We start from the raw sequence: 16,003 nt of genomic DNA, 5'->3' as shown, positions 1-16,003 counted from the left end.
ACGACTCCCTGAATCCTGCTGTCTCTGACTCCCTGAATTCACCATGCTGTTGAGAACCCCACTTGACCTCCTGAGGTCCTCCTGTGGTGACAGGTTCAGGCCACGGGGGTCTGCAGCTGAGCAGGAGTTTGGGGGGGTGGTGGGGGGGGACGGACGGGAGCCCTCAACCCAGCTGGACAGCATGTCAAGACCTAGAGGACCCGACGGACACCGTACCTTCCCCTCCTGCAGGGGCAAGGGAAGGGCTGGGCCCACATTCCCCTCGGACACTGCACCTTCCCCTCCAACCTCCTGCCTCACTGTCATGGGCAGGGGCAGGCTGCCCTCCCCGGCACCTTATCCCTGTGTCCCTGTTGGTTCATGAGGCAATGGACGTCTTTTCCCTTCTCATGTCCTAGGGTGCTGGTGACTTCCTGAGAAGGAGGGTCTAGATTTCATAGTGAAGTCCTCCCTCGAGGCAGGTGGCTCCGTGCCCAGCTTAGGAAGGCTGCACCCAGCCAGACCAACGACGGGGACTGTCACGCTCTGTGCTCAGGCAGACTTGCGCATCTGAAGTCACCTGTCAGGGCTCAGCAGACAGCTGAGGGAGGAGCCCCGGGCTGGTCCCTGGGGCCCCACCATCCAGTGCATGTAGGTCCTCGGGGCCACTTGCTGTCCAATGCAAGGGTCCTGTCCCTGAAGGTCCTGCCACATTGCCCCAGGCACCTGCACTGGCCTGAGCCTCCTGGGACTGGGCACAGCCTCCCAGTCTAGGGACTGTCACCTCAGGACTCGCTGACCATGGGACCCTTCCCCTTCCCCAAACCCAAACACATCACATAGGTTTGGAGTTCAGACTTTATTGAGGCCACAGGTGACCAAGAGTGACAGTCTGTTGGTTCACAAGAGACCAGGACAGGCCTGCCCACACCCTTGCCCTGCTGCTCGCCTCTGCCCATGTTTCCTGACCCCACATGGATGAGCCGCGTGGAACTCTGTCCCCAGGAAGGTGAGGGCTGCTGAAGGCCATGCTGTCCAGGGAGGTCTCCTGCCGTCTCGTGCCCACCAGCGGTCACTCCTGCCGAGCCTCCAGGCTCTCTAGCACCAGTGCAGCCTGGGCCTGGGCTTCCTGCAGGAGGCTGGCAACGCGCCGGCGGACCTGACGGACACAGGCCTGGAACTTACCACCTCCGGCCAGGCAGCCTCTGTTCTGTCCCCACGGCCCGGCCCCCCCTGCCACCTTTCCTGCCCTTTCCCTGGCCTGCCACCCTAGGGTGACCGGGGCCATCTGGGCAGCTCCTCCAGGGTCTCAGAGTGGGTGGGAGCCTTGGGGACCACCAGGCCTGCTGACCTTCTGCACACTCCCACCCTATTCTCACTTCTTCCCATGGCTTCCTAGGTCACAGCTGTGTCCTCGACACCTGTGGGATAGTGCTCATGTGGCTGACCCTAGACATGCCATGCCGGTGCAGGGTACACCTGAAATACCTCTCTGAGGTTCACAAGAACTGCATCTGCTCAGGGGTGGGGCCTCCTCCGAGGATGAGAACATTCTAGAACTTGTGAGGGGTGTGGCTGCACAACACCACCAATGTGCTAAAGGCCAGATTCTGCACTTTAAAATGGTGAACTGTGTTCCGTGAATCGTATCTCAATTATAGTAATAAACTTGTCCTGCCGCTGCCTCGCAGATGAAGTCCAGGCCAGCTCCAGGGGGCCACGGCTTTTCCCGTCATTTTGCTGCTATGGGGGTCCCCAGCCTGGGAGGCCTGCTGAGAGCAGGAGTGGGTGGTATGGGGGGTGTGGGTGGTATGGGGGGTGTGGGTGGTATGGGGGGTGTGGGTGGTATGGGGGTGTGGGTGGTATGGGGGGTGTGGGTGGTATGGGGGGTGTGGGTGGTATGGGGGGTGTGGGTGGTATGGGGGATGTGGGTGGTATGGGGGGGCATGCCGTGTCGGGGTTCCTACCCAGCAGCTCCCAGAACTGGCCCCTGGGGAACATTAAAGGGGTGCCAGCTGGCACTGGCCACCCTGTCACCAAACCCCCCCCAGGAGGGGACAGTGCCATCCCCTGAAGCCTCGTTCACCTGCAGCGGCAAGCAGGAACCACCACCTTTGCCCAGGAGTGGCAACCTGGGGCCAGGCCTGGCAGCAAGCCCACCCTTCGCTCACCTGGTCCTTAAACACTTCGTCCTTCACGTCCTTCAGGTTGATGAGCACGTTAAAGTACGCACCAAACACACCCATCTCCAAGGCTTTGGCTGCCACCTGCAGGGCCAGGGAGCGGGGCTGGCTTCAGAGGCCTGGGCAGCCCCTGGAACCTCCCCTCATCCAAGAGGAGCAAACTGCTCGTCCCCAAGTCCGCCTCCCAGGGTCTCCTTGGAGGGTCAGGCTCAGGTCACCTCATAGCCCCACCCACAGACAGCAGGCTGCAGAGGTGACCGCCTCAGCCCCGTTTCTGACCTGACAGAGCAGGAGGGAGGCCGTGCTCCCCACCTCAGCAGCCGTCTGCCTCAGGCCCAGCCAGCTCCCAGAGGCTGAGGCCCGTATCTGCAGCCACAGGACCAGACCCTGAAACAGGTCTCTTTCTTGTGGACACCCTGCAAACCCTGGTGTCCAGGCAGCTGTGGGAGGCACAGAGCCCTGGGCCTGACTGTCCTGACAAGTTCCTGACAGGCTAAGCTGCCTTGGGAGTTCCTAGAGGGAGGTGGGGACAGGGGTGCCCCGTGACCACAGCCTGACTTCAGCATGACCTTGAATGAGGTCGCAGAACCCATCGTCCAGCTGGAAGAGAAGCCAAGACCAACACGAGGTCCCTGAGGTCCCTGGGCCTCTACCTGAAGGTCGGACTGGCAGGCCAGGTTCCCACACAGGGCCAGCTCTCGCAGCGCTGGCCACAGCGGTGACACTGTTTCTGCCAGCGCCAGCGGCACAGCGACTGCACCTCTCAGCCCCTCTTGCAGGGCAGCCGTGCGCCTGGAACAGAGGGAACTCTGGTCTGAACCAGGTGAAGGGACCCCCTCTGACCCCACCACCCAGGCTCCCACCAGGGCTGGACACACAGCCCCCAAACGGGACCACTGTGCCCTGGATGGGACTGCGCCGTCCCCAGACTCCAAGGCCGAGGTCTGGCCACTGCTGTGCTCACCTGTCCCTCTCCTCAGGAGTGTTCTTGGGCAGCTTCATGGCCTCCTACCAGGAAAGAAGACCAAATAACCACATGGCAAGTGACCACAGGGGCAGCTGTGTCCTCAGACCATGCTGGAGTCACAGTGAGCCAGGCCCCTGTCCTGGGGCAGCATGCCAAAGTGCCCCGACTACATCAGTCTCCCACCCGGGGCTGCTGGGCTGCTGGGCCACTGGACGGGGGCGGAGAAATGTTCTTGGAGAACTGCATCTGTTGGGGTCTGCGGTCTACCATCCTAGACAGTGGCTCTTTAGGGGGGTGTGGGGAGGACGGGCAAGCAGCACTCCTGGGCGCACTTGTTTTTAGAGAAGGACACCAAGGACTCAGGAGGCCCTCTGATTCCTGTTCAGACTCCCCCACAACATGGGGCTCCACACAGGCAGACGCTCTGCACCAATCTAGACACAAGAACCTCGGGCCAGGCAGAAAGATGAGCACAGAGGTACTCCTACCCAGCACCATCCCACGTCACCACCTGGCCACAGGCCTGGGCTTTATCCTGAGTGCTTGTACGTGTGGTCTGTGGCTTCACACGCAGGGCCACGACTGTCCCCCTCTGGGACCCCACCCTGGCCTGGTGAGCCCAGGCTCAGCCCACTGCAGGGCGGTCCTGGGAGGCAGCTGTGGGGAGTGCCGAGCTGGTGCCGGTAGCTCCAGTCCTACCTCCGCCCCAGCAGCCGTTACCGCTGAGCCCTTCCACCAGCCCTGGCAAGCAAAGGCAGAGCAAGCCGCTCCGCACGTCTGAGCCCAGGGCACCTGCCTCTCTGAGCCCCTTGCCTGTGGACCCCAGCCCTTCTGCACTAAGGCAGAGCCCGACCAGCCACAGGCACTCACAGCCTCACTGGAGCCTGTGGGCTAGGCCAGCTCAGGTGGCCACGCAGCCACACCCTGCCCCAGGCCCGGGCGCTTCTGCTTCCTGGCTCCCTCTGAGGTGGGTTTGCACGAGGGGTCCACAGCTAGCATCTTGCTCCCTCTGGGAAGCTCTTATGACTCCATGAGATGTTGCTTTTTTAATTTTTAGTCTACCTCCTTGCTGTGCACAGAGAACAGGATCAGCTCAGCTCTGCTCGGGTGTAATCGGTATAATCCTGGCCCGGTGGCTCGTGGGCATACCACATGTGCCTTCATGCTGATTTTAGTTTTCCTTTTCGTTGGATTAGATTTGCATTTATGGGCTTTCCCCTCTAGTTGTTGACTAATTATCCATCTTATTTTTACTTCTGATTTCTAAATTTAGGGTTGTCCCTAAATTTCTAAAACTTACATTTAAACTGATATTTCTCTTTAAATATCTCTCTTTGTCTCTGCCCCTCATCTCTCGCTCTCTCTCCCTGTCTCTTTCTGTCTCTGCCGCTCTTTTTATCTCTGTCTCTGTGTTTGTCTGTCTCTGTCTGGGCCACTGTCTCTCTCTCATTCCCACTGTCTTCTGTACTACCTGCCCTCTGCCATCTGACCTATTGTGAAAACTCCGATCTCATTTCACAAAGGCCTCATCTTTTCTTTCAGGCCCGAGTGCGCTCTGGAATCTCTCGGAGGCTGCTGCCAGTCTTCTTTTTCCTATGGACCTCCTATGCTGGACGGAACCCAGGTGTGCTGAGTCACGGCCCCAGCCCCTCCCAGCTCTCGCTAAGTTGCTCTGGGCCTTGCTAAGTTGCTGGAGTTGGCTTTGGACTTGCAATCCTCCTGCCTCTGCCTCCTGAGTTGGGATTATAGGTGTTGACCACCACATCCAGCTGGGATGTGGCTCTTCGTAAGGGGCCTCTCCCTCCAGATCTGGGCCTGGGGTCTGGGTCCCTCCAGCCCCAGCATCACAGGCCCTGCCTTGCCAGTGCCCACTGCTCCTGCTGGCCTGTGGCCTGCCGCAGATCACCCGCCCCCCAGCCCTCAGGCGGGCCCTCAGACTGAGGAGAAGCTGGCTGCTGGTCCCACAGCACGGAGGACACCAGTCTTCTTGTTGCTCTGGTCTTTGGCCTCCTGTGCTGGGAGCAGCCCTCACCCCCAGCTGCCCACCAGGCAGTCTGCAGGTCCCTGAGCTGGACCAGCAAAGGCCAGGGGTTGGGCTAGGCCCTGCAGGGTCCCCACCCTCACCAGGTAGGTGGCAAAGGCCTGGGCATCCGTGTCCACCAGTGAAGTCAGCTGGGCCAGGGCTGCATGGAAGGGCGGGATCAGGCGCCGCATCACTGCATCCAGGTGCTCAAACTGGCGCCGACCGTAGGTCATCTGGCCCACCATGGAGGCCAGTGCTGCACCCTGGTGAGGACTGAACTGTGATGGAGCTCACAAACCAAATAGCCCCAGACCAGAGCAGAGGGACCCCGTCCTCCTGCAGGGGACCATGGGGTGGTGGGTCAGCCCCAGACCAGAGCAGAGGGACCCCGTCCTGCAGGGAACCATGGGGTGGTGGGTCAGCCCCAGGCCAGAGCAGAGGGACCCCGTCCTGCAGGGGACCATGGGGTGGTGGGTCAGCCCCAGACCAGAGCAGAGGGACCCCGTCCTGCAGGGAACCATGGGGTGGTGGGTCAGCCCCAGGCCAGAGCAGAGGGACCCCGTCCTGCAGGGGACCATGGGGTGGTGGGTCAGCCCCAGGCCAGAGCAGAGGGACCCCGTCCTCCTGCAGGGGACCATGGGGTGGTGGGTCAGCCCCAGACCAGAGCAGAGGGACCCCGTCCTCCTGCAGGGGACCATGGGGTGGTGGGTCAGCCCCAGGCCAGAGCAGAGGGACCCCGTCCTCCTGCAGGGGACCATGGGGTGGTGGGTCAGCCCCAGGCCAGAGCAGAGGGACCCCGTCCTCCTGCAGGGGACCATGGGGTGGTGGGTCAGCCCCAGGCCAGAGCAGAGGGACCCCGTCCTCCTGCAGGGGACCATGGGGTGGTGGGTCAGCCCCAGGCCAGAGCAGAGGGACCCCGTCCTCCTGCAGGGGACTGGCATGGTAGGGACACACTCTGGAGTCCTGGGCGGTGCAGTCCCTCTCTTGGGGGCCGTGCTCTTTAGGGTCCCTCCCTTCAGATCTCACTGGTCGCCTCCTCCGTTGGTGCTCACCATGGCTGCAGAGGCCGCTGCCACCGAGCCGCCCCCAGGGGTGGCTGAGCGGGCGCCCACCTCGCGGAGGAAAGCGCGCAGGGACATGTCCAACAGGCTCTTCTCCAGCCGGTCCGGGACCAGATACCTGCAGGGTGGACAGCTCAGTGGCCGGGCCAGTTCAGGTCTCAGCTCACTCCCACCAGGCTCTCCCCAGCGGCAGAGCAGCCACAGGTGAAGGACAGGGCAGAAGCCTTGGCAGGGTCTCCCTGTCCCCCAGCCCCAGCCCCAGCGTGCACCAGGTCTGGAGGGGAGTGCAGGGCGTGGGCGGGGCGGCTGTTGGAGGTGTGGGCAGAACAGGGGAGGGTGGGCAGGCAGGGGGCCAGTAGGTTCAGGGCCAGCACTCACTCAATGACCCTCTCTGAGGGGTTGAAGGGTGCCAGGGAGTCCAGGCCCAGCCGGCTCACCACCTGGAGAGGGGCACGCGACCTTAGCCATCACCCTCAGGTCAGGTTGCTCAGGGGCCTGAGGAGGCCGCAGCTCTGGGCAGGCCTGGGACCGCAGCCCACTCTGCAGCCCAGGGGAACTGAAGCCGAGGAAGGGGTCACGCCTGACCACCATGTCCCACAGAGCCACCACGGGCCCCGAGGGGCCGGCTCCAAGCACTCCTCACAACAAGGCTCCATTCTTGCTACCTGCCTAACGAGGTCTTAAGGTCTGGGACAGGCCCAAGTCCCCTGACCACAGAAGGTGACTGACAGCGAGTGTCACCTAAATGCACAGTAGAATCATAGCAATCCTGCCTAAGACTGGAACTCTCACCAGAAGCCATCAGACCCTCATGGAGCACTCAGCCAGCCACCATCCCAGCTGTTTGGACAAGCAGAGGGGTCCTGGGGAGGGAGGGGGCACTGGAGGGACACAGCCAGGCCTGAGGCTGGTTCCAGGGTGAACAGAGCCTCCCAAGCCGGAGTCCAGGAGTAGGCTTCTGGCAGGAGACCTCGGGAATTTGGGGTCTCAAAGCCAGGCCAGGGTTCCCAGCCAGCACGTGGCCTCAGCTCACGTGGCCTCAGGTGACGTGGCTCCAGCACTCTGCCGTGGCCCTGGGCGGTCCTGTCCCCGGGCCCCAACTATGGCAAACACCAACCCTCTGGGGGGCTTTACCCCCAGGGCCCAGGAGTCTCCAAAGAACCTTCCAGTTCCACAGAACCTCCACTCTCGGGCAGACGCAGGACGCACAGGAAGACGTGAACACCGTCAGAGGGCGGAGAGAACCCTGCACAAGGCCAGACCTGTGGGGGACCAGACCCCCCGAGCCTCGGGGCCCCTAGCTGGCCTTCTGTTACCTGCCCTCCATCATGCCCTCCTGTCGTCCTGCATCGCCTTGCTGCAGCCACAGCAGGGGTGGCCATCCTGGAGGGAGGCCTTCTAACCTGTGAGCCACAGAACCTTTCCTTCTCTTCGTTATTCTTGTCGGGTCTTGTGGTCCCAGTGATGAGAAAGCTCACTGAAGCACACAGCATTTACCACAGGGACAGCTAGGAAGAGGGACAGCACCTGGACCTCACAGCTGAAGCTGGCACCAGGCCCAGTGGACGGGCCTCCCACTGATCCTGGAGCCTCTCCTAGCAGACGGGTGGCCACCCTGTGACAAGCAGCCTCAGACCAGGCCAGGAGAGACTCCCACAACACAACTCGCCCTGTTTGTAGAGCGTGTCCAGGCCAGTGAAGGTCCAGGAGGACCAAGAACTGACGGGCAGAAGGCAGGAGGGGCTTAAGAAGCAGAGGTGCCATCTGAAGTGACCCCAGGCTGGGAGGCCAGCAACCAGGGTGGGATGGCACCAACACGATGATCTGCAGATGGAATCCTGGGGCCACGGCAAGAACTCTCCGGAAAGCCCCGCCACCTGCTCACTGCAAGGAGCACACCTCAGCAAAGGGCTCTGAGAGGCCTCTTGTGAAAGCTGGGTCAGGGTGGACGCTCTGTGCACATGGCTCCACCCAGAGCCAGGCCTGGACCTGGACTGTGATATGAGCACCCCAGAATATCGTAGGGTGGTTGACTGTGGATCGTGTGAGATAAAGACTGTAAGCATCATGTCCATGATGTGACGGAGACTGCAGAACTTAGACTTAAGAGAGTGATGTCAGAGTCTACCCCCAGGCACACACCCCAGAGTTCACCCAGTTATCGGCTGCAAGCACAGCTGAACTAGGACTCAAAACCCCAGCCTTCTGGAGCCCAGTGGGACTAACAGGATCCAGACAGAGACCAAGACCTCCGTTGCTATTGTCCCCTCTGCACCAGACTCCTCCAGTCACAGGGGAGTGCCTGGGACCCTTGGGTGTAAACTCAGCTGGGACTTAGAATCAGGAGTGTATCCGAAGTGTGATGAGCATTAATGAAACAGGGTGTAGAAACCGCTCCTGACAGACCACAGTGCTCCCCCTGGAGGAAGGCCCAGGAATGGGCAGTTTGGCCCTCCCCCAGAGCCACAGCAGAGAACATGGACAGGTCAGGAGCCTCCACTGCATCGGCAGAACAGCAGGGAGCACGACGTCCTGCCCTCTGAGCACAAGCTGGGGGTGAGGGGTGGAGGGGGACTGCAGGGGCTCCACCAGGGGCCCGCTGGGCGGGAGCCCCAGGCATCAGCTCCATGCCGTCCCTGGTGGCCCGTCCCCACCCCAGCAGGAGACTCACCAGCCTGATCCGTTGCTCCTCCTCCAGGACAAACAGGTTCTCCTTGTCACAGTAGAAGGCAGCCGCGTCCAGCAGAGCCTTCAGAGGCACCAGGCCCACCAGCTGCGAGCCCACCACCGGGAGGCTCAGCTCCTGCTGACCGATACAGGCCGTGTCAGCACCTCGGCCTGGACCAAGGGTGTCTGGGAGCAGCGCCCCCCAGGACACAGCCCCAGGCAGCCCACCTGGGCTTCTCTGCAGGTCTCCTCGAAGACTGTGTGCAGCCCCGTCTCCTCAAAGTCCAGGAGGTTTGTGGACACCTGGGCCAGATTCTTCTCCTCCAGGTACCAGCCAATGCCTTGGACCTTCCTCAGACGCCCTGGCTGCAAAGGAACCACGTTTCCCAGCCTGCGAGAGAAGCTCCCTCCCAGGTCCCTGCCCAGCTCCCCCGCACGGCTGGCCACTTAGCACCAGGGCTCTCCTCACCCCCGCCCTCTCTCACCTGGGTCGGCTGGGAAGGGACAGGGAAAGTCCTGCACAGGGAAACTGAGGCCCCAGGGGCCTGGTGCTGTGTGACCACCCCAGGGGGCCCCAAGCTGTGCCCAGACCATCCCTGGAGGCCTGGGGACACTGACTTGAGGACCAGCCAAGGCCCCACAGTCCCCCCATCCTCCCAACCCACCACCTGCCCGGCAGCTGCTCTGCTCCTCAGTCCTCAAGTGACAAGTCCCCATGAGAACACCGTTCTCCCTTTAGCCAGGGCACACAGGAGGACTGGAGGGTCGCTGGCTCTTATGTCAGCAAGGTACACAGCTGGGCAGCTGGCCCTGGTAGGATCCGAGCACCTGGGAGGACAGATGGGCCTGAGGTGCCCACTTCCTTCACCAGGTATGTCCTCGTCACCTGTCTGACCCTGGCTTTGCAGGAGTCATACACAAGCCAACGTGCAGACCTGATGGGGGTGGGCCCTGGGACGTGGGGACGTGCCCCTGGGGCTTCCAAGAACCTGAGGGTTTGTAGGGAGACCTGGGGGGGACCAGGGCATCTGTGGGGCCGGCACGACAGCTGAACTCTGGGCAGTATGGAAGTGCTGCAGTGTTCTAGCCCTGAGTCCATGGAGAATGACTGCTAAAGCAAGGGCTTCTGACCCCAAGCCCACCCCACAGAGCTAGGTGGGTCAGCAGATGGTGCCCCTGCTCACCATCCTTGCCTGCAGCTGACTCGGTGCTGAGCACTTCCCCTGGGCCCCAGGCTCCACCGGGTGACCAGGGGACAGGTGGAGGCTACGTGGGAGCATGAGCGGGTGGCGCGCAGCTCACCTGGTGCTGTCCTCGGCCCTGCTCCCGCAGGTTGAGGGCGATGCGGTGAGCCTGCTCCTTGGTGCTGAGCAGGTTGATGTTGAATGCGATGAGGAACTTCCGTGCACCCGTGACGGTGGCCCCCCAGCTGGGGACAAAGCAGCTGGGGCCGAAGTCAGGCTCCCATTCGGCCTGCTTGAGCTGCAGTACAGTGAACCTGGTTTAGAGCAGGGCTGGGTCCACCCTTCCTGCAGAGGGGAGGCATGGGCCATGCCCTCCCCAGCCCAGCCACAGTGGGCAGCACCTTCTCAGGGAGGGCCTCGTACTCCCCAGCTCGGATGGCCGGCAAGGCTCTGCGGCTGGCTGTCCGTGCTGCCTCACCATAGAGGTACACTGCAAGAGACCCCACCAAGCAGCCTCAGCCAGCCAGGGTCACACTCGTTCCCCGGGCCCTGGCAGGTGGCTCCTGCCACCTCAGTCTGGAACAGCCCTCCCTCGGTTCCAGGCACCCCACTCTGTGCCTCCTAGGATGGACGTCATGGCCTCTGAGTGACAGCATGGCCCTGCCCACGGGCTCCGATGCCCTACAAAGGTCATCATTATGCAGCCAGCATGGGGTGTGGCCAGCGCTAAAGGACGCTCATTTTTTTTTTTTTCAAAATGCATGTCCATTGATGTAACACAAATGAGGGCACCCAGAACAGAGGATGGAGCTCGCACAGCCCCATGTCACTGGGCAGGGATGGCCTGGCCGGTGTCTGTGTGTAGGATTCCACCCCAAGAGGTCAGTCCCCACTGCTGGGCAGGCACTGGGTGGGGCTTGTGACAGTGCACCCTTCTCCTGGTGGGCTCCCTGCCCCGTCCTCTCTCTGAGGCTTGGAGGTGGATGCATCTCGTGGCCCACGCTGCCGCATGGGCAAAGGGGCCCCGCCAGGCAGGACGCCCTCTGCAGAACCGGTGCCCAGCAGGACCGGAGCACCCCAGGCTGTGCTGCTGCTCCCTGCGGCTTCCTCACTGTGACAAGGGCGGCCTGCGCAGTGCTCACTCAGGGCCGTTTTCTGCTCCAGGGGTCAGCATGACAGGACTTGTGAGGCCCAGGGCCCCCCCACCTCTCACCTGGCACCTTCAGCTCCTCTGCCAGCCGCTGGCCGAAGGCCTGGGCACACAGCACACACTGGTCCATGGTGACGCCCCTCACTGGGATGAAGGGGCAGACATCCAGGGCGCCCATGCGGGGGTGCTCCCCTGCAACGGGGCTGGTGAGGACTGGGGCTCCCTGGGACCCTCCGGCCCTCTTGACCAACCTGATCAGACCCTGACCATCCTCCAGCTGTCCATGCTGACCTCAGGAAAGTGGCCAGCCCCCTGTGCCCAGACTCGCCTTAGTGACAGCAAATTCTGCCTGGGGTGGCCTAGCAGGGACACAGCCCATCTTCACTGGGAGGGGGGACAAGACCAGATGAAGCAGTAGGAGAGCAGGGGGCACCCTCTGGGATCAGGCTCTCCTCCCACCCAACCAGCCCCGGGACACTCCACAGGAGCCCTGCTTGGCTCCAAGGGCACCCGGCCAAGCCAAGCGCCAGCCCAGCCCTCCTCCCCGCCCGCCCGCCCGCTCAGCACACTCCAGCCACTGAGGTGGCCTGCGCGGGATCAGTCCTCCCGGCCCTCTGCCTGTAGGACTGGCTCCTCTTCACCCTGAGATGACCCTCTTATCTGTGGCCACCAGGATACCAAAACCCCTCCCTATAGAAAGAGACCCTGGTCTTTCGACCGGCTCAGCTCCTGTGTCCACGGACTTTTGACCCTGCCTACCAGTCATTGTTTGGTTTTCGGGAGGCTGACAGGTCACTTTCTGCCACGTCTTCTACCCTGGCCTCCCCCCAGGGCCTGCTGAGCCGGGTGCAGGTGAGGGAGCTGTCGGTCACCTCAGGACCCTGAATCTAGGGCGGCTGGTGTCCACACCTTCTGGGCCGGCGGGCTCCCAAGGACTGCGTCCACTGGCCCCTCTGTGCCCCTCCCCACCCTCCTGGCCCTGGGAGCTCACAGACCCAGCACCACAGTGTGTCCAGGACCACGGGTCCTTCACGGGGTCCTCCGTAAAGTCTGCCCAGTGGCCCTGTTGAACCTATACCCCAGACCACTACCCTGACCACCTCTGTCCCAGGACGGCTGGGACCAGCACGGGGCTCGACCAGGTGCTCTGAGACACCCTCACCTCGGTGCCTGCTCATGTCAATGAGCCGGGAGGCCGTGCGGGCGGCACTCAGGGCCCCTTCCACCACGCACTCGGGCTTGCCGACAAAGGTGTAGACGGTGCGGTTGGTGGAGAGGCCCGCGTCGACGTCCAGCAGGACACAGCCTGGGGTCTGCGAGATGGCCTGGGAAATGGCCCCGATCACCTGGGAGAGGGCCCAGCCCCAGACTCAGTCCCAGGTGGAAGCTCTGGCAGTGGCTGCACCCTGCCCTGAGTGTGGGGCTGAGAGGTGGCTCGGAGCATTTGGGGGCCCTCCAAAGAGCTGAGCTGCCCCCAGAGGGCCTGCCTGGGGCAACAGGTGGACCCTATCGCGGGGGCCATGATGGACAGACCCAGCAGGGAACAGGACCAGGTATCCCCTCAGAAGGAAATGAACTGGGGGCCTGCCCACAACACCCAGAGGGTGGTCCAGGGCACCCAAAGGTGACCAGCAGGCCAAGACCACAGAGGGCAGGGTCCCTAACCCCCGCAGCCTCTCGGTGGAGGGGCATCTGTGGGGGTGCTGATGACAGTGGGGGAGGGGCTCACAAGCCTAGAACCTTCTGAGAAAACTGGGACTCACTGCCCGATCCTGTCCTGCAGTCCTCGGTGGCCTGCCTGACATCTCTGTGCCTCAGGTTCCCATAGGTTGAGGCGTGACAGTGTCCACCTGACAGCTGTGGGGGCTGTTGCAGGGCCACTCCTGGATGTCCCCTGAGGCCCCAGACAGCTCTCCACACTGGTCTTCAAGGGGCCCCCTCAGAGGGAACCACTGAGGACCCCGGAGACCAAGTGATCTGCCCAGTTCCCAGCAGGGGCACCACCAGCTCTGTGTGCCGCCCCCCACCCGCCAGTCAATGGAGTCCCCCACGTCCAGGGCACTGCTAGGACGGGTCCTGAGGAGGCAGCCCGCACCCACAAGGAGCATGCTCCCCTCTTCACCTTCACCCCGAGCCTGCACCAGGGTCATAAGGCCTCACCTCCTGGTCACTCCCCTCTGAGAAGTTGGGGACACACTCCACCAGCTGGGACATGGCCAGCACTTGGTCCAGACACTGCTCTTGAGGGACAGAGAGGAGAGGCACTCAGAGGTGTGGGCCTAGTGCCGCCAGCAGTGCCCTCCCACAGTGGGCTTCTTATTAACCAGCACGTCAGAGGAGGTGGAGCTGGTCCTCGGCCTCTCCCCAGAGCACCTGACCAGGCCAGCGGGGCACTGAGGACCCTGGAGGCTCTGGTGGGGTAAAGTCCAGGCAGACGCCTCAGGCCAGTGTAGCTCAAGTCCCAGCTTGACCCAGGGCCACTTGCTGACCTTCCAGTGGCCCTGTATTGTCCTCTGAGTAGCCTTCCTGGTGACCCCCTGTGTGACCTCTGCACTCCACAGAGGTCAGCACGACTCAGATGGGCAACTGGGGTACTTGTCTGTGTGTGTAGAGCGGGTGTGGGTGGTGTGGGTAAATTGTAATGTGTGGGTGGGTGAGTCTATGTGTGAGAGAGTGCACACAAGAGTGTGTGTAAGGGTCCTGGCATACAAGTGTGTGTTAATGTCCTTGCACACACAGATGACAGGCGGAAGGCTTACACAGGCATGGGTGTGTGTCTGCATGGAGGTTGGGCACAGCATAGGTGTAATATTTACACCAGCACATCTGTGGGTGTGTGGGTGTGTCAGTGTGAGCACAAGTATGGATGTTCTTGTGTGGATGTGCTACCATGCACATGGATGTTAGCGTGAGCAAGTGTATGGGTGAGGGTGGGTGTGGGTGTGTGGGTGTGTGTGGATGTTGGTGTGTGAGGATGCGGGTGTGTGGGTATGTATATTGGTGTGTCAGTGTGAATGTTGGTGTATGTGGATAGTGTGTGTAGATGGTGTGTGTGTGTGTGGACATGACATGGGGGTATGTGTGGATGGTATATGTGTGGATGTTGGTGTGAGTGTGGATGTAGGGGGGGTGTAGATGTGGGTGTGTGGGCATGTATATTGGTGTGTCAGTGTAGATGTATGTGTATGTGGATGGTATGTGTAGATGGTCCCTGTGTGTGGACATGAGTGTGTGTGGATGTAGATGTATGTGTGTGGATGTTGATGTGTGTGTGGATGTGTGGATGTGTATGTGGGTGTGTGAGTATGTATATTGGTGTGTCAGTGTGGGTGTGAGTATGGGTGTGTGTGTGTGTGGGTGTGTGGATGTGGGTGTGTGGAAATTGGTGTGTGGATGTGTGTGGGTGTGGACATGAGTGTGTGTAGATGTAGGTATATGTGTGCGGATGTGGTGTGTAGATGGTGTCTGGGTGTGGATGTTGGTGTGTGTGGACTCTGGTGTGTCAGTGGCATGGGTGTGTAAATATAGGTGTGTGTGGTGTTTGTGAGGACATGTGTGTATGTGTAGACGTGGGTGTGTGTGTATGGTGTGTACATGAACATGGGAGTGTGTGTGGATGGGTGTGTGTGGATGGTGTGTGTATGTGGGCATAGGGGTGTGTGGACATGGGTGTGTGTGAACAAGGGGCAATGAATGGACATGGGGGGTATAGATGTGTGTGTGGATGGTGTGTGTAAACATGGGAGTGTGTGTGGATGTGGGTGTGTGAACATGGGTGTGTGTGGACCTGGGTGTGTATGGACATGAGGGTGTATGTAGATGGTGTGTGTGTGGACATGGATGTGTGTGAACATAGGTGTGTGTGGATGTGGGTGTGTGTGAATGTGTGAGTGGACATGAGGGTGTGAGTAGATGGTGTGTGTGGACGTGGGGGGGTGTAGGTGTGTGTGTGTGTGTATGTGGGGGGATGTGGATGTGGGTGTGTGTGGATGTGGGGGTGTGTGGACGTGGCTGTGTGTGAACATAGGTGTGTGTGGATGTGGGTGTGTGTGAATGTGTGAGTGGATATGGGGGTGTGAGTGGATGGTGTGTGTGGATGTGGGGGGTGTAGGGGTGTGTGTGTGTGTATGTGGGGGGATGTGGATGTATGTGTGGATGTGGGGGTGTGGACGTGGCTGTGTGTGGACATGGGTGTGTGTGGACATGGGTGTGTGTGGACATAGGTGTGTGTGGACGTGGATGTGTGTGAATGTGTGAGTGGACATGGGGGTGTGAGTGGATGGTGTGTGTGGACGTGGGGGGGTGTAGGTGTGTGTGTGTGTATGTGGGGGGATGTGGACGTGGGTGTGTGGATGGTGTGTGTGTGGACATGGGTGTGTGTGGACATGGTTGTGTGTGAACATAGGTGTGTGTGGACGTGGGTATGTGTGAACGTGTGAGTGGACGTGGGGGTGTATGTAGATGGTGTGTGTGGACGTGGGGGGATGTGGATGTGGGTGTGTGTGGATGTGGGGGTGTGGACGTGGGTGTGTGTGGATGTGGGGGTGTGGACGTGGCTGGGCCTGTGCCCTCCCAGGGGTGGGCAGGGAGCCAGGCCGGCTGACCACACTGCTGCGCAGCTCCCAGGGCAGGCGGCTCCCAGGGCAGGGGGCTCCCAGGGCAGGCGGCAGCTCCCAGGGCAGGCGGCTCCCAGGGCAGGCGGCGGCTCCCAGGGCAGGCGGCTCCCAGGGCAGGCGGCTCCCAGGGCAGGCAGCAGCTCCCCGGGCAGGTGGCTCAGGCCCCGGCTCCC

General features: G+C 61.6%; 1 protein-coding gene across 1 annotated transcript; it reads right to left on the bottom strand.

Moving 5' to 3' along the window:
• Nucleotides 1-969: 969 nt before the first annotated feature.
• On the bottom strand, nucleotides 970-13,428 carry Ftcd (formimidoyltransferase cyclodeaminase). Its single transcript, XM_027922266.2, has 14 exons — nucleotides 13,375-13,428; nucleotides 12,377-12,560; nucleotides 11,278-11,406; nucleotides 10,466-10,554; nucleotides 10,183-10,362; nucleotides 9,109-9,246; nucleotides 8,885-9,016; nucleotides 6,592-6,653; nucleotides 6,205-6,331; nucleotides 5,254-5,415; nucleotides 3,127-3,170; nucleotides 2,816-2,954; nucleotides 2,151-2,246; nucleotides 970-1,138 (listed from the first exon to the last, which is right to left on the bottom strand). Exons 1-14 carry the CDS (start codon nucleotides 13,426-13,428, stop codon nucleotides 1,052-1,054), a joined length of 1,623 nt encoding a protein of 540 aa, XP_027778067.2. The 3' UTR covers nucleotides 970-1,051.
• Between the last annotated feature and the right edge of the window lie 2,575 nt (nucleotides 13,429-16,003).

The sequence above is a fragment of the Marmota flaviventris genome, chromosome 8, assembly GCF_047511675.1.
Source record: "Marmota flaviventris isolate mMarFla1 chromosome 8, mMarFla1.hap1, whole genome shotgun sequence".
NCBI lineage: Eukaryota > Metazoa > Chordata > Mammalia > Rodentia > Sciuridae > Marmota > Marmota flaviventris.
The sequence above is the reverse complement of the archived record's forward strand: the minus strand, read 5'-3'. Positions and strand labels throughout refer to the sequence as shown.